Source organism: Corvus kubaryi, unplaced genomic scaffold, assembly GCF_017639235.1.
Source record: "Corvus kubaryi isolate FWS band 111438036 unplaced genomic scaffold, C.kubaryi_AGA036_p1.0 37398, whole genome shotgun sequence".
Lineage (NCBI taxonomy): Eukaryota > Metazoa > Chordata > Aves > Passeriformes > Corvidae > Corvus > Corvus kubaryi.
In genome coordinates, this window is record NW_024581137.1 from 26,800,617 (window position 1) to 26,822,543 (window position 21,927).

General features: G+C 38.1%; 1 protein-coding gene across 1 annotated transcript in view; it reads right to left on the reverse strand.

The window, feature by feature from the left end:
- The window catches only part of STK31 (serine/threonine kinase 31), a gene marked incomplete at its 5' end in the record, with an annotated part of 28,554 nt that overhangs the window by 3,273 nt on the left and 3,354 nt on the right, over positions 1-21,927 (reverse strand). The window contains 17 exon segments of the mRNA XM_042044462.1: positions 2,463-2,528; positions 5,327-5,339; positions 5,694-5,734; positions 5,780-5,902; positions 5,904-5,912; positions 6,394-6,427; positions 6,429-6,513; positions 6,654-6,660; positions 7,318-7,398; positions 9,771-9,891; positions 9,893-9,948; positions 12,615-12,733; positions 18,334-18,500; positions 19,353-19,467; positions 20,297-20,300; positions 21,373-21,485; positions 21,488-21,539. Coding sequence (XP_041900396.1) covers positions 2,463-2,528; positions 5,327-5,339; positions 5,694-5,734; positions 5,780-5,902; positions 5,904-5,912; positions 6,394-6,427; positions 6,429-6,513; positions 6,654-6,660; positions 7,318-7,398; positions 9,771-9,891; positions 9,893-9,948; positions 12,615-12,733; positions 18,334-18,500; positions 19,353-19,467; positions 20,297-20,300; positions 21,373-21,485; positions 21,488-21,539 — 1,206 coding nt within the window.

The following is a 21,927-nucleotide window of genomic DNA, read 5'->3' on the forward strand; positions in this document are numbered from 1 at the left end:
TATTGAATCTTGGTGTGGCTGAATGAGTGGCTGCAAGATCTTACTGCTAAACATTGCTCTTGCTACACAGTTACCTAACATTAATATCCCTGTTTTAAAGCCCTATGTTATTTTCCTGTGGCAAATTTGCATTTGCTGAAAACAACAGAAATTTTGCTAGTTACAAGTATACAATTCCTCTGGGCATGAGATTGAGATGGAAGGGAAATTACCAGTCTGTCAGGAGCCTGCAGATGGGCATGGAGATTAATTCCGAATAAGCTGATTATAGATAAAGCACTTTGAAGCAAAATAGATTTTCCCCAAGAACTGGGACAAGGATTAACAACCAGAGGTCTAAAAGATTCCCCAAGAAACAGCTGAAAGATATTTATTAGTATTACAGTTCTTGGTAAAACTCTCATCTGTATTTCTGTGCGCTGCAGGCAGCACAGATTGCTTTCTGGTGGACTTTAGTGGTTGGGGCACGTGCATCACACACATCCGGAATGAATCCTTAAAAACTGCCAGCAGTGCTATATTGATTAGGATTGTATCACCTGACAAAGTCAAGATCAAGTACTTCTTTTCATCAGGTAGAAAAAGTCAAAGAAATTTGCTCTTATTAATAGCTGTAAAACGTATTAATCCCTGCTAAAAACAATACCAGCTAAATTCATTAATGGTTCTTGAGATAAGAGCAGCTCTTTGCACTTCAGAGGGTACCTGTGACAGAAGAATACAGAAGTATAATACCCTGAAACTGGCCATTAAAATTTGGATTTGCATACTTCAGATCTTATTTATAAAACATTATCACAGCAGAAATTTTATGGAAAGCAAAAGTGAACCAACTAGCTTTAATGTCCCAAGAAATCTTTTCTACGTCCTTGAAGTAAGTTTCATTTATGCATGAGAGAAAGTTTGGGGGGGTTAGTATCTAAGGATTGTTATGCATTATCCTGACTGCTGCTCTGGGCGGATGGTTCTGTCCAACTTCTGTGAAATAAGTTTAAAACCCCCTAGCTGGACTAATATTCAGTCATGATGTACTGAATCTTCTTTCCCATACTATTGCGTGTTTCATGAGATTCACTTAATTTTTAATAAAAAAACCAATCAACTATTATGAACTATGACATACTATTTAGAGGACAACCTCCCTGCTCAAATGCTGCATGTTTTATTCTTCTGTTTTCTGTGGTAGAGCCCCATTGGAAATAATTTTGTAGAAGGATTTGTTAGACAGTCCTGCAGTAATGCAGACTTTCACCACTGCAGAAAACAGTTGAAGTGAAGCTATTAAAAGACACTGTGGAGAAGTCATGTAATAAAACAAGATTACTTAGAGTACTGTATCAGTGATATGCAGTGGTACAGTGCTGGGACACTGGAGCCACCACAGTGGTGTTGGCCTGGTACTGTATCATGACACTTTCTTAACCCAAACACAGTAGACAGGATACACTAAGCTCATAATGAACACAACTCTTGTAAGTTAGCTCTATGCTTAAACAGTCACCTCTGTAAAGCTGGCAAATCATTAATAGACAAGTATAACTAGGAAAGAGGGATTTATTTTTTGGTCTTAACTCGTGACCAGAAGACTGAAAGATTATAGGAAATAGTTACACAAGAAAATGAACCCAAGGAAAGACAAGCACTCAGGTAAAGAATGCATAGATATGAGGCTCTAAAATGATGTGCTTATGATTAACATCCAAGAGAAAGATAAGTCAGTGAAGATTGACTTCAAAGCTGGAGAGCCAAGCTGTGAAGCATGAAGGTGCACAGATCTACTTCTTATTCTCCAAGAGTCACTGAAACACTGGGCAAACATAAGCTTCAAAAAAGGGTCTGCAAACAGAGTTCAAGGAGACACCAGCTGCAGTTGTAAGGCAGGCGGAGAATAACAGTCGAGAGTAGAAAGAATGAAAACATCAACAACAATTTGTATCATGCAGGGTTCACTTATACTTGTAGATTTGTTTCAGAGGCATAGGAAAACTTGCTTCACAAAAAAAGAAACCCAAACCAAAGACTAAAGGGCACAGTACACTTTTTCAACTGCTTTTACGTGATTAAAATTGAATTTGGTGGGTTTATTAGTGCTCAGACACTGTGCAGTCATTGTGTTGTAAGACAGACGAAAAAAGTCAACTTCCTGACTTCAGAAAAAATAGATTTCTAATATAAATACATCTTTTGAGGCTGAATCTCAATGACTTACTCTCCAAGTCTATAACATGGTATCATTCAATTTGTAGTTGCTCCTTGTGAGATCTGAGTTAAATATTAAGAAAACTCTGGGGCTTTCTACCTTCTCAATTGTTTTATTTGTCCAGGCTATCTAGAATTATGCAAACAGGCAATCAGGAACATTTTCTCAGCCCAGCACTTAAAATGAATATTTCACTTTAAAATCCAGTCAACCACCTCTAAACAAGGACAATCTTATCATCCTCATCTGATAATTGACATACCATGACAATACCTACCTCAGGTGTTCCATCTTCTTTTATGCCAAATTCCTGGGTTTGAATGCAAAGCTGCAAATGAAAAGATATATAATACATGACACTGGTGGGTTTTCCCATTTAGTTTAACAAAAACCAAACATCAGTCAAGGAGATTCACCAGGTTCCAAATGAAAACAGATTGATATGAAAAGATGGCAAGGAAAGATTGTTTTCTAATTTTACAATAGGGTAAAACATGCAAGGGGCTCAAGTTTCCCTTACACAGAAACAAGAGGGGAAAAATAATGAAGAAACTTCTAGAGGTCAAAAGAAGTAGGCTTTTTAAAATATGACTGAAAAGTCCATGCCCAAGTTGTATGGTAAAGAAATGCTGAGGGGTAAGCACACTCTGACAAATGTGAACTTTGTACTCATAAACCAAGTAAAATCCCCCCAGTCTTCACTATTGCCTAGAAGCACGTTATGGGTACATCATTTTCAGACACTGCCTGCAGGTTAAGCTGAATTTGCCTCTGTTCTGAGAGATTACATAAACAGCAAAAGGAAATATGTTTAGTCAGTGCTGGGGTCTTGGAACACAGATCAGCAGAGATCTTGGAAAAAATCACTGTCTCCATTTTAGAAGTGCCACTGCTATTGAATGAGGGAGAGCACAATTTCAGGTTCCCAACATGAAACTGGCAACTGCTGAACACAATACTGAGAATTTTCCATCAAATGATCGATGCAGCACGAAGTCTGAGCTGAACATCAGTTACATGTGGAGCAATCTGAAATTCAACTGGCAAACTTGGATGAGGTTCCCGAATGCCTATCTCTCTGTATTCCAGATATTCTCTTCAAGAATCAGTCATTTGTAAAACTGTCTTTGTTTCTTTTGGGGTTTTTTTGGTTGGTTTTGGTGGGTTTTTTTACATTTTCTTTTGTCCTCAGTTGTATGTGAAAAACCCTCTAGCACAGAGCAAGATCTGAATAATGGTAGCAAAAGTGTTCTAACTAAATCCTACCATGTTAATAATTTATAAACATCCATGATATCAAGCTATACATTAGTTAATCTATTTCATCACTCATTCATCCAAATAGAAAAATTACTTAATTTTAAGCAACTGCTCTCTAAATGGGGAATAAAACACAATGAAGAGTGACTTCTATATGAATCAGCTTCATCCTCTCAGCACAGTGGTTACTGTAATGGACAGTGGTTACTCATCACCTTGCAGTCCACATCTCTGTTAGGAATTGTTCTTAAAATGCGACAGCATTTAAGGAGAGGAGGATTTACTGAAGCCATTCTTGTAGAGATGATGGAACTGCCAGGATTTCCCGAGAAGACCTGCCCACATAGCTGGAGCTCCAGCTGGTACTCCCTGAACCAGTTCAAATATATGAATTGCTCATGCAAAATCGCTGCATGGGAACATGAGCACTTACTGGGTAGCTTGTGGCTTTTCAAATTTGGGAGATTTCCTGAGTTGTGGAGGCAGCAATACAGTGCCAGAAGACAGCAAGGAAGTGGAGGAGATGCTGCCCAACACACCACCTAATGCAGGAAAGTAGGCTGCTTTCTCCTCCCTAGCATACCATGCACTAAGAAACTATTAAATCTCATAAGGTGGCAAAGAATACAAATTTCAAAACTTCTCAAATTAAAAAAAAAAAATATAAATACAAAAAGACTTTCAGCAATATTTTGAAGAACTTCAGTTGTGCCAGCTTACCTATTTTTTCTTCTCCACCTTTCTGCTTTTTACCTACTAATTGTTGTTTCCCCCCTCCTGGTTTACAACATATTTTGGGACTGTCTAATGTCAAAATAAAAGACAAGCCCTGAGATTCTATCCCCTTCCATGATGGCAGCCAGCACCGACTCTGGCCAGACTGGAGGAGACTAGTTTGCATATTGGTAGGAGTCCTTGGTAACACGTCAGTGGCCAGCTCCATCCTTTTGTGATCACAGAGGAAGTAGGAGCACTGAGCAGTACTGACACCCTTACAGAGAAGGCCCAGACCTGATCCAGGCTGTGAACCATGGGTGAAACTTCCCTGGTCTGTCACATGAGCTGCTCATTTCAGCACAGCCCATACCTGCAGGGAGGTGTAACGTCTTCCTCAGCTCTTGTACTTTTCACAATTATACCATCTATACCTAGAATCACCTGTCAGAAAAATCAGCTGTCAACAAGTAGTACAATTCCCTATGACAGCTGGAATTGAATTTTATGTGAAGTAAAAGAGGAAGTTTTTTATGTCATTTCAAAATCATTCTAATCATCAGACCGCATTAAGAATAGCAAAGTCTGTGTATAATTCTCATTCTGCTATTATACCAAGCAACAGTAATCTACTATACCAGGATTTAAACCAACTTCCACATAACGGTTCTGGAGTTGAACATATTCTCAAATGCATATTTTACTCAGTCTCCTTTCTGGAAACCCAAGAGAATCTCTGAAAACCTAATCACTGAGAAAGGTGTTCCCTTTATTTAAGTGACAAGCCAAATGTTCTAGCCTTTTGCCTAACTTGTTTCCTAAGTCAAAGAGCTTTTTTAAATTTATTTTAATTAAGTGGTCACATACAAGAGTAACAGCAATGTCATTAATCTACCAGCAACACCAGGTTCCATAATTCATTCACTTTTTTCTCCCATAAGCAGGCATTTTCTTCATGTCACCTCATTATTCAAGAATCCTTTTCCCAATAGGTTTCCTTAGTACATCTCATTTTAAATCCCTTTTGGGAGCTTACTGCCCCTTTACAATGCTTAGAGGCAAAAGTGCAGGTTCCTTTTTTCCTTAAGCATCATCATCAGAATAATTAATGTGCAATCAAGCCAACAGCAGTGAAGATGAAGTAGTGTTTACCTTCTTTAAACCTCTTTAAGGAATAGTGGGGAACCCTGAAAACTGGAACAGATGTTGACTTCTGTCAACAAGGAGAAGAGATACACATTATCAACAAAGTTAAAAGTAATGAGCACACCAGAAAGGGTTGGACAAAGCTGTTCAAGCAGTGAACAACACCTGTCACCAGAGGGAGTTAGTTAAAAGCACAGTGCCATGGCTGGAGACTGAAACAGAAAAGTCTGTGTACTTTTTTTTTCTCGATGGTTGGTTAGTGGAGTTATTTTGTTTTTTAAACCATTCAAGGTTGATCTCGGGGGCCTGTAAAACTTCCACATTGAAAGGCAAAAAATGAATTCAGAAAACACAAACTGTTCTACATAGTTACCGCTTACTTGGAATAGACAGAATTAAAGTTTCGTAACAAATCTGAAAACAACAGACCAAAATACCAACATTATAACACTTTTATACTGTCTCAAAGTTGTTCTTTTCAAACAGCTTCCACCTTAACTGGGCCTTTAAGCTTTTCACAGTTTTCTTAATAGATAATAAGTAGTTAATAACATGTCTTCTATTCAGCCATTCCTCCGCCTGGCTTTTTGAACTAGGAGGAAAAGAAAAAAAATCAGAAATTGTTAAATCTTTCCACTTTAATATTTTACTCAATGCATTAAAGAAACAGCCTGGAGCCTATTTGAATTCAGCTTTTCAGGGTCTTTCCCCACAGGAGTTTTATTTTGTTTCATTTTAATTACATTAACAATCTTCTGAAAAACCAACATTCTCCTTAAAGCTCAATCTCCTTAAGCTACATAGTGCTGATTTGCCACAAATCTAGAGATTCCAGCTTTCACTGCTTTATTTTTTAAGAAAGTATCTTTGTATTTAAATGTATGAAATGAAGCATTGGCTAAGGCAATGTACCACTGGGATTCTGAAGCTTTAACCCAACCAACCTCTCATCACCACTAGACTCCTAGAATTTTCTTCTAGAAAGATAAAGGAACATTTATCAAAAAGAAATGTGTCAGAAAGGGTTGCCTGTACAGATCAGTGTGATAGAAATAAATAAGGCATAAGCTGACCTCAACACTGGCCAAGTATCTTTTCTGTATTATATACTTTGCTCACGGTGAACTTTATATATAAACTTTTATTTTAAGTACTCATAATTACTCCCTTCTATGCTTCATCATGCTCCTGGACTGAGTTAGAGAGAGAGAGAGTAAAGATTGAGAGTCATTCTCCATTTATACACACCCATGTTTAAGATGTAAAACCTTTACTGAGAAATTCCATTATTAATGAAAAAATTAATTTATCTGATTTTTCTCTCTCTTCTTACAGAGATTCTAAGAGGGAAGTTAGCAAGTCTAAGAGTTCATCTAAGAGTTTCAACAGAATAAAACTGCCTGGCACTTCTATGCAGAAGTTCAATTTCATATTCCACATGCTACTAAAGAGGTCCTTTTAAGGCTAGCACTGTTAAATAGATATGGAATATTAAAGCACACAACCATTGAGAGTCACTGGTTTTATCACCGAGAGCATTCACAAGCAGGCTAAACTACTGGGTTTTTGTTAGTATGACATCAAAGGACGGGTGCAACATTTACGGAAGTGGCCATTCTCTGGCACAGCAGGGACTCTCATTGCAGAGACAATGAAAGTACCTCAGAGTCAGCAAAAGAGAATGGAGGAAAAGTTTACTGGAAAACGTAAAAAACTGAGAAAGGCTAACACCAGCACAGGAAAAGAATACCAGTAAGGTAAGAACACTTGTCCCATGCAAAATAAAAGGGATGAAAAACTGTAAATCTCTTCAAACTGGAAAAAGGGAATTTATGAATACACGTGGACCCAGAGAGACAATCCCATTATTCCAAACAGAATTTTCACCTGTATTTCAGCACATGCACCAAAACTTGGTAAAGCTCAAAGAAAGCTTCTCAGCACATAGAGAGGGAAGAACCAGTTTTCCCAATATTTCTTAGTTAAGCCCATTCAACCTTTTCAAGAATTTCATCCTCATCCCCACTGCAAACCTCTTCCTCGGAATCGGAAGATGCTTCTGGCATCAAGTTACCACACTTCAAAGAGCAGAAAGGCAAAAAAAAAAAAAACAACAAACCCACCCAAGCAATCAGCCTTGCAATTGAAAATAAAAAGTTAGCAATCAGACAGCAAAAACAAGCAAGAAATGCAAAGAGTTTAACCTACTGGAAATATAATCAGGATTCATGTCAGATCTCACCTCACACTTAAGTAATGTAACAATTTCTAAAACTAACAGATTTGAGAATCACTAGGCAAAAATAAAGTTAAGCATTCCCTTGATTGGTTTTTATTTTCCTAACCTCATTTTGCTTTTTATCGAAAAATGAAACAGTAGAAGAATCAAAATCCTTCTCCTATTGATTTTCATGTCAAAAATCAACATGTGCTGCCCACGCAGTGGTACATAAGATTTCCATTCCTCTATGGTACCACCTGAGATGAAGACACATCCTGGGATCTATTTCACAGTTTATCAAGTGTGGCATGAGGTTAAAGATTTCACCAGGAAACCGTAAGTATTTTCATAAAAGTCAGAAATAACTTCAAGTTATAGAATATAGAAAGGGACAAAGAAAAATCAGTAAGATCCGCTTACAATTACACTGAATATTGTTTTTAGCAAAATTTGTTGCTCATATCTGCAGAAGAAGAGATATTACACTGGCAACCAGAATTAATATAGAAATATGGTCCTGTATTTAGCATGCAAGATACACAGTCATAAGACAAACCTGCAAACCCCACCTTGTTCATTTACCTATCACACTTGTGTATTCCAGTAAATATTGTGAAAATTTTTGATTGTCTTAACCTTAAAGGAACTAAAAATAAAACTTGAGCAGTGAGTTCAGACAATGTTGCTCCCGAAAACCTGGAGATGCATGCTGGGAAGGATTCGTACTGGCTCGGAAAATTTCCTTGACTGTCACTGACCCGTTTCCTGTTGTATAGCTTTTCATAGATTACAGTAGATGAATTTGAATTCAGGAAGAGGAGTATGTGTCTAAAATAAAGAGAAGGGAAACACTTCAAACAAGCATTTCCTCTACACAATTGCTCACCCCATGTTTTAAAGGAGGTAGAAGTTAAATTGCAACAGAAAAATTGCATAGCAAAAGTTGAAGTGACTAAGAAGGATAAATGAAAATTTCCACCTTGACCTACAAGCCGGTGCTCTACCAATCCATACCAAATTTCTGTATTTTTCCTGTACCTATGAAGCTTTTGCAGGAAAGTTCAGATTTGAAATAAGTAAGCCAAAGTTGTCACTATGTTAACAAACTTCAGCCATGATTCTACATGCAGAATACCACTCTGAATCACAATCACAGAAACCCACCTGCATGTTTGTTTGTCCCCTCTAATAACTAACATGATTATAAACAGCTGTAAGTAATTATATTCATTAACATTATACTCCACTCTAATATTATACAGCAAATGCTCTGGGTACAATGAAATGCAAGAGCAGAAAATTTATTCACTATGAGAGGGCACAACCCTTGTGATTATGTACAACTCACAGGGGCAGGGAAGTCATGCTGACACAGAACATTTACGTGGAATAGTGACAAGAAGGAGATCGAGGAAACTGGGCCTGCAGGAATGGAGAAGCAGCAGCTGACAGTCTTTCCAGGAAGATTGAGTCCTAAACTGAGAAAGAACATAGATATTAAGCACAGAGATAGGAAAGTCTCAAAGTTACCTCCCTACTTTGTGCTTTCCTTACAAGCTGAACTCAATGAATGGTAATCCACTTGCACCATGCACCTCCTTTTAAGACAAATAACCTGCACCCAACTTCAATGCTCCAGACCTCCTACAACTCAGACTGAGACAGAGCATCAGAATGCTATTGCAGAATGGTGTGTGCTTTATTTGTATAAATTCTCCACACTCCGTGTTTCAATGAGGAAGAAAATCTATATACTTGTCTGCAGCCTGTACTTACATCACATCCAGTCAGATTGGCTGCTCTTTACAGTAGTCTTTCATCACCACCTTCAGCAACATTTTTGAACTAGAACCTTTTAAAATCTGAAATCTTTCTATCCAAAAGACGCTTGAAAGGACTAATTAAAGCATTTCAGTCACAAAACCAAGATGGAAGAGCACACCCAAAATAATATTTGCATAAAAGTACTGACATCTGTGTTTTCTTTTGACATCTTTTGTGTAAACTCCAGCTCATTGCACCAAGAATAAAGGAAAATTCACACTCTATTCCTCAATGCATTACCTTTCCCTCTGTATTGAGAAACTGAGATTTAGAGCCATTGTTCATAAGCACAATCTCCCTGCCACAGACAGTTGTCCCTACTAATGCCTATTCCTCACAAACTCGGATAGACAGTGTCATATTTCATCATTTTCACCAACAAGAAAGAAAGATTGTTCATCTTACCTGTAAGATGTCACTGAACCAGTCAGCAAGAATTTGCAGAGTTTCGCCCATATTATTTCTGACACAAATTAATTTCTTTGCTTTAATGCCCTTCCACTCAAAGAACTGTTGAAATACCTCCTGAGTCATCTGCTTCAGAATCTTGACCATACATCACCTCCAGAGAAGCTGTCAGCTCCTGTGTGTCAAGTGAATCAAACAAAAACAAGTTTGCATACCTGATGAATTCTGTGACCACATATGACCTACTAAAATCAAGATTAATTTAACACAGAAAAAGTTAGCACTATCTGGTGGTGTAAAATTACTTTTACTACAAAAGTCTCTTTCTATATCCAGTGAAGTATATTTTACTTTATTTTACATTCCACTTTCCTGTGAGATCAAGTGCCAGTATGTCTACTAGAAAATGCAACAAAGAAAAAAGTCTCACGCAGAGATCATTGACTCTGATTTTTAAACTGAAAGCATGGAAGAAAAATACACCACAAAAAGCTTAACAGCTCATAAGAACTTATTAGTATTCTCATTACTTCTCCCCAGTGGACTTTAAAGTCATACTCATCAAGATAAAGAGACAAATGGGGTTCAGTTTCTAATGCTCCTCAGAGAGCTGCTCAAACTCAGAAAAAAAATTAAAAAATTAATTCAGAAACCAAAGTGAATTTGTACTGAGAAACATGGTGAGCAGCCAAGGAATGTTTCTGAATTAAAGCCTTTTGACCCTTAAAATGCAGAGGTAAGAGCAACCAAGTAGAACACCAAGTAAAATGACTGACACCACCACCAGAGGCTGGACCAGCAGTGGCCTCCCCTTTCTGAGGGCTGCAGGTACTGTGGAGATGAGGACGTGAGTTTAACCAGTTTTGTAGAACTATGCATGATGATGCCACAACCTGAACTGGCACTACAAACACACCACAGCAAAAGTTCAGATTGGGGTCAAAATAATAAGAATTTCCTCACATTATATTTACTAAATACAGTGACTGGAAAAAAAAAAAAAAGCCAACAGTATTTTATAAAAATTATAAACCTACTTTCATAACAATAGCTGCTACAATGAGCAGTATTCATTCCATACAATCAGCTGTTTAAACAGCAATTTCCAACTGAGCCAAGTGGCATGAGCTTTGTACAAATATGCTTCCCTATAAGTAAGTACCAGGAAGAGGTTTGTGCTGTATTTAGAGAGACTATTTAAATCAGTCAAGTTCACAACAGAATCTCCTTGCATTATTTTGAATAGCTGGGATTCAATACAACAGGAGACACATGGGTAGAAAATGGCAGGGCAAGGTAAAAGCCAGGTTCAAATGGAACACTCTGAAGGAGAGAGAAAAAAATCACCCCTTTTAACAGCAGCCAAAAGTGGGTAATAGAGCAGAGAAAAGTGATCAGTAACAGTTTCGTATACAATATCACACTCTCTTTACAAAAATAATAGCACTGGTCACACCAGAAGAGTATCTGCATGTATTCCATCAGGCTGTCCTCGAGGAAGGAATCCTGTAAGTTATGTCCTATTTCTTCCCGTTTATTTTTCATACTATAAACACAGTTCTCTAAAACACTAGCAATTTCACAAGCACGTGGATGCAGAAGCAGTTTCCAGCTCCTATCAGACAGGACCATCAACACCATTAAGCTAAAGCTCAAAATTCAATCAACACACCTACTAGCAGCATTTCAGTACCTCTTCAAATATTTTCAAAACACTCTTAAAATTTCACTGCTGTACAATTAGCTAAAAGATGCTTAATGCCTACCACCTAGTGGATTCACACAGCATAACCTTCGAGCATGCACACAGAAAAAAAATACCCAAACCAACTATAAACCAGAAAAAAAAACCTACAAACCACATGCCACAAGTTTTTTCTCCATCTGAAGGAGCAGGGTGCTCACAGAGCACCAGCAATAAAGAGCCACGGAATGCTACCTATCCAGTATCTTTTCCAATTTGATACCAATCTGTATATCAGACCATTAAAAAAAAAATGTGTATCAAACATTTTTTTAATGGCATTGAAAAATAATTCTGTTGGCAATTGAATAACTCCATGAAAATTTGAATGCTTCAATTCATTACTGCTGCTCCAACCTTACACAAACTTATGTGCAGACCGTAATCTTGGTGATTCCAGAATGCAATCTCATATATGTGCAGATTAATAAGTCTCTGGAATTTGTACAGACAAAGTGCCCAACTACTGACCAAACATCACCTTCTGCACATACACTTGCCCAGTCAAAATTAAGGGAAATAATATTGCTGAGGTAAAAAAGAAGAAAATTAATTATTTCTAAAAGCAAAGGCCAGTAAAATTGTTATTGGCAAAGTCCTCTGCAAAAGTTCTTACTGCTGCTATGGAGCCTGTTTCCCCATCTATATCCTTACCTTCTGTTTTGGGTTGGCTGGGAGGGAAAGAGGCTCTTGGTAGGGAAGAGATCATCCAACCAACCAACACACTACCACAATTTACAGGATAACTGCATTGACCTTTTAATTGTGGGTTCTCTCATTAACACTCGACTTCTAAATATTCTGTGCTTTGTGAAGTCTTGTTAGTCACCAAACACAGTACCATAAAAGAAAAGCTGTTGCTCAAATCCAGGATCTAGATAATAATCTGCCTCTGGAAACAAAACCTCTAGGAGACCAGGATCAAAAGTTCTATTAAGAACCACAGCTGTCAGCTGTAGAGCTTCACTTGGAAGTGTAACCTAAAGCTTCATCTGCTGCTGCCGGGTCTCCAACCATAAAATGTTTGCCATTGAAGAAACACCTTCAACAGGTTCTCAGTGTTTCAAAATCAATACTGATCAGAGCAGCCTCCTCACCTGTAACACTCCTGAGTGCTCAGAGAGGGGCAGTTGATCCACCTCCGAAATTAATTCTGTCGCTACTGAGTACAAGTTCTGCTGCACCTCATCTCACTTGATAATCAATTCATCTCTTTCTTCTTAAACAGAAGGAAAAGCAAGTCAGCAACTCTCACCCAAAGAACGTAGAAACTGATACCAAAAAAGCATTAATCCTTGTGAAGTATGCATAACACAATACATGCCTGACAAGAAATTAGTGAAAAAGCAAATTTTTTTAACCTCTACTCCTATGACATGACTGCCTTGCTTCACAGAGTAAAAACATGACTACATGATCAGACAGCTAAAGGAAGAGTTTCTGCATGACTGCTGATAACAGTGGGAGTCTTAACTGCCACTGAAAATATAAAATGTCCTAGTTGTGCTCCAGTTTTTGATTATATTACAGAATTTAGAATTTGGATTATCCACACTTCCATACATTTGAAATAACATCCACAAAGCCAGACTGCAAAGGATTTCTTGCTGGAAAAGAATTCTCTAGAATAAAAAAAGTCTTGCCTTCTAGCAGGAAAAGTAGGTAGCCTGTGAACTCCCTACTGATTATCTGCAGAAAGATCATTAAACTAAAGATCATTTTCTAGAAACAAAACAAAAAGCTTCATTGAATGACTGTCAGGATTAGTTAGAAGAACCCCATATTCCTATCAGACAAGGTACCTATCAGACTCAGCAAAAACAAATCTTTTGAAATGGATCAAGTTAAGAATCCACACTCAGAAACAGCAACATTCTTTCCACTGTGACTTAACCCAACATGCCCACAGCAATATGAAAATATATATGAACATGGAAGACCAAGCTACAGTTTTACAGACTTGCTGTAAAGATTTGCTGCCATCTCCAAAAATAAAAAGGTAAGTAAAATGGTTAAAGTACCTCTAACACACTGTCCTGGCATGTGTTCTCTTCCCTACCACACACACACATATGCCCCTCAAAATCTTGGAAAGTCTGGCGTGGAGGGCAATTAGTGAGGAAACAGGACACAACAGAAGAGTTAACATGGCATTAATACCAGTTTCACATGGAGCCAAAGAACAATCAAATTAACATCTCCTACTAACAAGCAATATGTAATATAAATATTTCTGCAGATACATTTGAAATAAATATATAAAAACACAGGTTAAAAGTGTTTTTAAATTTAGTTTATCTAGTGAAATCTTTAAAATGGACTTCATCAGGAGTTTTTAAATATCAATGAAAGATTGACTAGAAACCTTTTACCTGTAACAAACAAAGGGCAGAATAAGATGCAGTGGTTGGAAATTGAAAGATGGACAAACTCCAACTAAAAATAAATCCCCAAGTTGTAGCACAGATTGCTTTAAGTACTTAGATTAGCAATTGAACAGTTGCTGTGATTCAGCCAGACATTAATGGGCTGGATTACAAAAACCAGTGGATTAAGTTCTACAATAGGAGGTGAACAGAATTTATTGCTTCAACGCTTAAAAATATGAAACAACAACAGAAAAGATTTAATAAGCACTCCTGCATTTTTGGGAATCTCTGGTGACCAAAAGCACACACTTTTGTTACAGACTTCCGGCGGTTTTTCCTGTGTAAGACAAGAGCTACTTTGAAAAAAAATTACTGTAGCTCACTGCATTAAAAATAATAAAGACCCCATCTCATGAAGAATACTTTCCAAGACAAGATTTCTGCAGGATATTTCAAAAATTAGAGCAATAGAAACTTAATGTAGCAGAAGATTCAACCAGGCAACCAAAATCCAGTTAATACCAATTCAAGCACTAGAGAAAATTTAACAGTCTACACATGACTAAATGAAAATCCAGGAGCTCAACAGATGGCTTGGGAGCCACTGGACAAATCTCCTTCCAGCCTGTGTACATGAGACAGTTCATGGCTCAGATAATGCCCATTAACTGCACAGAGCATTAAGTACACAGGCAGCATTTTAACAGTCTGCTTTATGAAGATGCAAGCTCTTCACGCTTGCAAACAGTAGAATTAAATTCCTTTAAAACAGGCTAGAGGCTTCTCAAACTGCAAAATTTAGTTTATTAAAGAAAAACCCACAACAACAACAAAAACCACCATGCAAACAACCCCACACAAACAACCACCAGAGTCAGTCATACCACCTTCCAAGCTAGCTTACCACCATGTTTCTGATAACTATAGCAATGCTTATGAAAGTCCACAAGAGCAGGTTTTGTCTCCCTTTAGTGCAAGGTACTATTTTGCAGTATACGGAATGCTAAAGCTAGGTCTGGCATCAACTTGCATCCTTAAATCGTTCAAATTATCCCACCCTCCCCCACTTTCTAATTCTGATGAGCAACTGAAGAGTTCCCCTTTTTTAAACATTAGCATGAATATTTTTTTAATTCTTCCCACAAAAAAAAAAAAAAAAAAAAGCTGAATATGTACACTACAGTCTCCAATAAGTTTCAAAATTGAAATCACAAATTAGGAGACACATCCACATAAAACAAGCTATAGTGTCTGAAAAGTCAGTATGTATATTACACCCTATTACTATGAGTATCTACTTGACCTGCAATCAAGGGAACTTCTAATTACCCCTGCTTTTTCATCTGTGAAGCTGCCATCCTCTCAGCAACATTTCATGGGAGAGCTGGTAAAGTGGTCAGCACCATTACATTTCTCTTTGGACACTGAATTTACATCAAATTCTATCCGTTTTGAAATTATTTTTAAGCATTTCCACTCCAGAAGAACGATCTTTGTTATTTTCGTACACACCATGTCCCAGTGATATCCCAGTCCACTGATTATCTCCTTATGTTTCCAAGACACACGTTATATAAATACTTTATTAAGAACAAATGTTCCAGTCACTCATCTTTATTTTTGGGACAGTATCCAGGAGAGGCACAGTTAAACCAACATAAACCAACTAAGAAAGCACAGGCAACGACAACTGAAATAATGCCATTTGCACTCAAACTTTATTGGATTTACTCACACCTGTGATAGTTGTTTGGCATGCACCAGGTTTCCCCAAGGCAAGATGTTCAGTTCCAAGAGCTTCAAAACAAGTGAGGCTTGTGACAGTGAGAGAGGGCACCAGCACTTTGGGGATCTTGAAGGAAGAGTACATTGCTTAGGCAACTGAATAGAAGATTTAACTCAGTAAAGCCAATTTTGACAGTTAGGTTGACAGATTAGGCAGAATTAAACAGTCTGCTTCAGTTTAATAGCCAGCTATCTCATCCATCTGTTTGGGTTCACTGGGCTTCCTGTACAATGAATTTGCATGAACTTCATTTTAAGTGAGCTGGAAACAAAATCAGTGACATCATCACACTTGGTTGCACTATCAAAAGTATTTGCTCACCTACCTACAGTCAGTATCGTTTAAGTGGGTATGACAGGCAAAATACTAAACATACCTTTTTACTGTGTGCATCTTGGACATTTCTTCTGTTTGTAAATACCATAGCCAAGATTCTGTGGGATGGTACAACACAGAAAATAGATCCTTAAAAATTACTCTCAGCAAAATAAAAAGTTGAATCACTACACTGTGCGTTAAAACAGGACAACTTTTGTGGCTCCACAGCTGTAGCACGATGCCAGAAAGACTTGTGTTCTGTATCCTTCACTTACCAAACATTTCAAAATACTTAGAACAAATCCCACAAGAGTTTTAAAATGGCCTGCTTCCAGCTGCTACTTAGTCATCTTGAAAACTGCATTAATTCTGCAGGGAGCTCTACACTTCCACACTCATTACCACTTGCATACCCTTTGAGGCACTCAGGCACTCTGGGGGACACCTGACATTCAGCAGAACTCCTGCCTTCTTCATTGTTCCTCATTTAGAATATTTGTGAGATTGCTATGATAACTTCCCCACTTCAGATAGCAGGATTTCTTTTTTTTTTACAACGGCATATTCTTGAAAAAGTCAGAGGATTTCATGTCACCATTCATTTGCACCTTAGCTTAGGCAACCAGGAATAATGTCAGAATGGGTGAGGAGATGGGGTGAGGGCTGTGGTGTTCCTGAATAAAAATAGTTTTCAAACCACACGAGGCCACACACTGTCAACACAAAACAAGAGGACAACACAAATACATGTGGAGCTACGAGAAGCATCAAAGTGCTGTAAGCTCCTTTCAGCAGCATTTCAAGTATTTTGGCGGTGTAAGACACAATGCGTCATGCAGACATGACTTCAGTGTTAGCACAATTGAAACAGGTGTCAGTGTCCAGACTGTCTAATACTTCAACAATTTAGTACATTACTCAAGGAGTCTTCAAGAATAAAAGCCCTTTACATGATGTTTATCATGGAATGCTACTTGTTGGGATTGAGAACACAAAAAAAAAGGAAAAAAAAAAAGCAAACCCAAAAGCACAACCTCAAAACACCTCACACACACCGTCACCAGAACAGCACCAAAGAAACTATCTCCTCTATCAAATGAATGACCTTGAGACTCCCCAGTCACACCACTGAATCTGTATCTGTTCTAACTCTGATCTGCATTAACAATTTTCTTTCCCTTTATCTCCAACCCAACTGAGTCAAAGCTAAACTGGGCAATGGGGTGAGAACAAGTGCCAAGACAGCTTTGCTTTACCTGTGGACTGTTTAACATGCCTTATGGACCCCACTGAGCTCAATCGCCCTCGTGATCTCCAGAAAACTGCAACTGCTACTATTTCACGTGGCATCAGTAAAGTTGTTTAAAGTCAATCCCTAAACAGCCCTGTCTCACAACCTAGCTATTCTTCTACGCACTACTCCCCCACACAGGATGCAACACTAAAAATGCACCTGCTTGTTAACACTTACCTTAATGTTACCAAGTTTAAACAATGAAATTGGGGCTTAGCAAAAAAAATAATTTCTTTTTTCCAATAGCAATCAAATGTATGTCATGCTCTAGATGTTTTCCCTTCACAAGCAACAAAACCAGAATTTACTTGGGTTCTCCTCGTAGCTCATTATTTTCTAGTCCGCTTCACAAGCTGTTAAATTCAGTATAAAACAGCAAAGCTTCTTAAGCAAACACATTTAAAGTGGGTTAGGTTATAGCTGAAAATAGCCAAACGTATTCGCTGTCATTCTCCCAAATGCACAACTACCATCCCTTCCCTGCCTTTCCACGGCCCCTGCCACAGACGGGGGAACCACTCCGCTCCCGACAGCAGCCCAGCCCCATCCTTACCACACCGCTATGCAGCACACGCCGGCAGCTTTCTTCAGGTCTGTGCCTCCAGAGAAGTTGCACTAGATGGCAGCTTCCCCCTGTACAAATCCATCTTCCCATCCCACCTCATTCCCAGCCCGCTCCCCCCGCGCTTCCCCATAGGAGGGGAGCACACACGAAGTGGTGGCATTGTGCTTTTGAGGACAGGCACTGAAGCTGCGCAGCTGAAGCGGTTTCTAACTGTTGCAGAACAGAAACCTTTTAGTTACCTTGTTCTGATTTCCTTATATTTCTTTACAAAAGAAAGGGCGTCAAGAAGTCTAGGTTTAACACACACAAAAAATAAAACTGCACAAATACATCGGTTGTGGCAAAGGTAGCAAAGCTTTTGATGTTATCTAGCAAAGGACAGATGTTTTCATGCTGTGCGGATGCTGTCTGGTTACACTTATAAAACCAAAATAATGTCAATAGCCGTTAAATTCTGGTTTCTAAAAAAAACAATAATTCCAACATACCACATTTCTGCATAATTAAATCCCCTTTTGAGTTAAGTCATACTCTGTCTAAGTCTTGTGCAATTTTTCCAAGGAGCACAGAACAGTGAGACAAATTTTTGTAACCACTTTTATGGCTTGTTTTGGGGAGAACTGCTCCCCAAAACAATTGTTCTTATTTGTGGTGCCTAAGTTGTAAGGAGGAAACAACATTTTGCCGTGATTTTTTTTTCCACAACTCAAGCAGTTTAAAAATTAACTCTATTCAGGCCCCTTGAACTTACAGATTTTCAGATAACACCTGTCATGTTAATAATTTAGTTTCTTTCAAAAGGTAGCAGCAGCAATCTGTCTCATGCAGCTGTTAAATCATTTGTTTTTCTTTTCCTTTTTTTTTTAAAGCAATGAGAAAGCACCAAAAATACATTCATTATGCCTCAGTATTGACCAGGTTGTACATGGCAATTCCCTCCTGCCCCTAATTACCCTTTTGTCCTATTTCCTCTCTTGGTAATTTCTTTAACTCATCTTTCACACACACACATATTCCAGTATACACTTTCCCTCTTAAAGGAGCTGATGGTCACCTCTATTTCAAGTCTCTTCCCACTGCACTTTTGTCTCTTCTTTTAAAACTAGCAAAGTGATTTGGGCTACCCAAAGAGATACACCTCTCACAGCAATACAAACACCCAAGGAACTCTGACTACCCAGTTACTTCTAGCAAGTAGATGCATTTACTAATTAGCATCTTCCTTGGAGATAGAGTTGAAAGCTCTTCTAGTAAAGGGGCAGAAGGGAGCCGAAGTCATCTGATAAGCACTGAGAGGCAGATAATGCAAATTCCAAAACGAGCTGACAAAAAAATCAGGTTTCAGCCATGCTTTTGGGAAATACTCCCCTCTCCATACATGCAACACTGTATTTTTCTTAGAAAACTAAGAAAATTAAACTTCTGGGAAACAAAAAAGCAGGCATGGCTTCAAGAGATAAGCAAGGCAATGATTAATAGTCCAATTTTAGAAAAAAAACCCCATACCTAGATTTTATCGATGCTTTCACCCTAACAGCCAAAATTCTCGTTTTTATTTTAATATAAGTATGTAGGGTTTGTTCAAAGCTTTCAGCAGTTTTCTTAGATGCTTCCTTCTCTATGAATTATTTATCATTTTTGGAGCAGCATTTCAACAAAGTCAGGGAAAGATACATCAAGAGTCACAACAGCCAACCAGCCCTACTAACACACAGACCACAGTCTAGACTTTTGAAAACTAGAGATAAACACACACAGAGCTCGCCCTCCTCAAAACATTAACAAAATGCCTACAAAGACATACAAACCAATGAGAATAATTTTATTTTCTTTAATAGTTTTGTAAAGGTTAATGGTTGATTTCCTTCCTCTCATTTCAGCACTGCATTTCTCCAACTACTCCCCATTTGCTAGCAAGTCTCCAGAAAACATGGAATTTTTTCTTCCCCGGCTGAAAATTCCCACCCATTAGTTCAGGGATATCAAGTCCAGGGCCTCATTAAACTCCTCACTCCCATCACTGCCACACGCCAAAGTGGTGCAGCAAAACTCTCACTCTATGTACAGCCAGCCTGACGTTCCTACAAGGAATATTCTTACGACAAAATAAGGAATATTCTTGACCCAAGAAAAAGCCCAAACACCACATCAGGCTATATCCCTCAAGGGGCAACCTAAATTTAAAAACTCTTGCTCTCATTCCACAGAGATGTTTTTATAAAGTCCCCTTTAGGTATTGAAACAGTCTTTAAATGTTGTTAGCCTTTCAGGCTCACTTATATGATATTAGAACAAACAACAAAACCAAGAATGCCAACAGAAAAACAAACACACAAAACAAAAAAAGTAGAAGGATTTAAATAATTTTGTAATTTCAGATGTGCATCCAAAGTCTTATGATGGCACTTTAAGTACCACTCAAAGCTGCCACCACCATCACAAATCACCCTTCTCAAATAAATCATTGCCTACCATAGTGTTTTTAGCAGTGAGCAAATATTTTCTCACTTAAGAGAGTATCCACAACCTTTTCATTCAAAGTAATTTAATTGCATTCAAAACAAAATAGTAATTAAAATTTGTAGAAAACAGTCTTTTCAAAACATCATCAGACTGTAAGATTTCCTTCTATCCTAATATTTTTTCTTAGCTGCAAACATTTGTTCTGTGGCAATTTAGTTTGCACAGAAGTGCACAAACATTGTATCTTCAGTGGATGGAGGATCCATGCAATGACAGTCTGGTTTATGTAGAAACATAGATGTTCTAGGAAAAGTTAAGCAGATAGCCAAGCTGGTTATGACTAGTTTTAGTCTGCAAGAAGAAGAAACAGTTGAGTGCAAGTTCAGGTTTGGGGGATGCCAAAGGGATTTACACAGAGGCAGATTTTCCTTTCATATCTGTTGTTTGTAAAACATTTTTCTGAATTCATGCAAACATAACGTCTTTTCACACAATCTCTTCATATTCCTGCTGTTTATCACACTTTAAATCATTCACAGCCTTTTTAGCCATATCACTAACTATTAGTAAGTACTGTGCTTCTCAGATAATGCCAGGAAAGAAACAAAAGCATCCATTTTATTAGGCAGAATCTAAGGAAATACTCTAAAATTCCACAGCATTCTGTGATGCTTAGGAATTCTTAGCCAAACACACAGAAATCTGTTTTTCCCCCTATGTAGGGAAAAAGAAAAAGCCAGGCAAAGATTACGTCCTTACACAAAAGCACATTTTTAATCACAAAGTGATTCCATGGTAAAACTGAACACCTACATCCAAACCAGAAGCTGCGTCAAGTGTGGTGGCAGGCCAGTACATACACCAAGTGGACTGCAAAATATGTGCTAACACACTGTGACTGCATCTCCTGGACCAGGGCAAGACAAGTGTTCATTCAACCAGCTTAATCCTTCTGTGTTCCAAACAGCAATCCACAGCTGAACTGCAGTATGATGAGACACAACACAGAGGTATCAGAAACACTCGCAGTGAGGAGTGTCCACTTTGCATTTCCCCATACCTGAAGTTTACATTTCAGCTCTTGAACCTTCAGTTCTAGCTCCTTCTCCCTCTGCAAAAGATTTACACTCTCCCTTCTGAGAACTTGTTTCTCTTCAGACAACTTCTGATCTGGTGTTTGTGTGCCAACCTGGTCTCTGGCACTGAGGTAGAAGCTAGCATCTTTTCCTTTTAAAAACTAAATCAAGAATAATTAATTTTAAAAATATGTAATTTACAGAAAATCCTTTGTGTTTTCCCAGTCACTAACTCAGAAGTCTTTTTCATCCACAAACTGTCTAACAATACACTTATATCTTAAAATACACACTTATAATACAAGATCTGGAAAAGTCAAGGTCCTTTGTAGCTCAAATCTCCCATCTAGTAAATAAGCCAAAGCACGTTAGGGTTAGTGTGTGGGATCTCTACCCTAAAAGTTGTTTCTGTAACAAAAAAGAGTGATGTGAAGCAATCTGAGTACTGTGACGATACTATAAACTACCAAAACTCCACTACACCCCACATGGACTCCATCCTCACCTGTATGGCTTTGGTTACATCCCAGCTTGTTTCC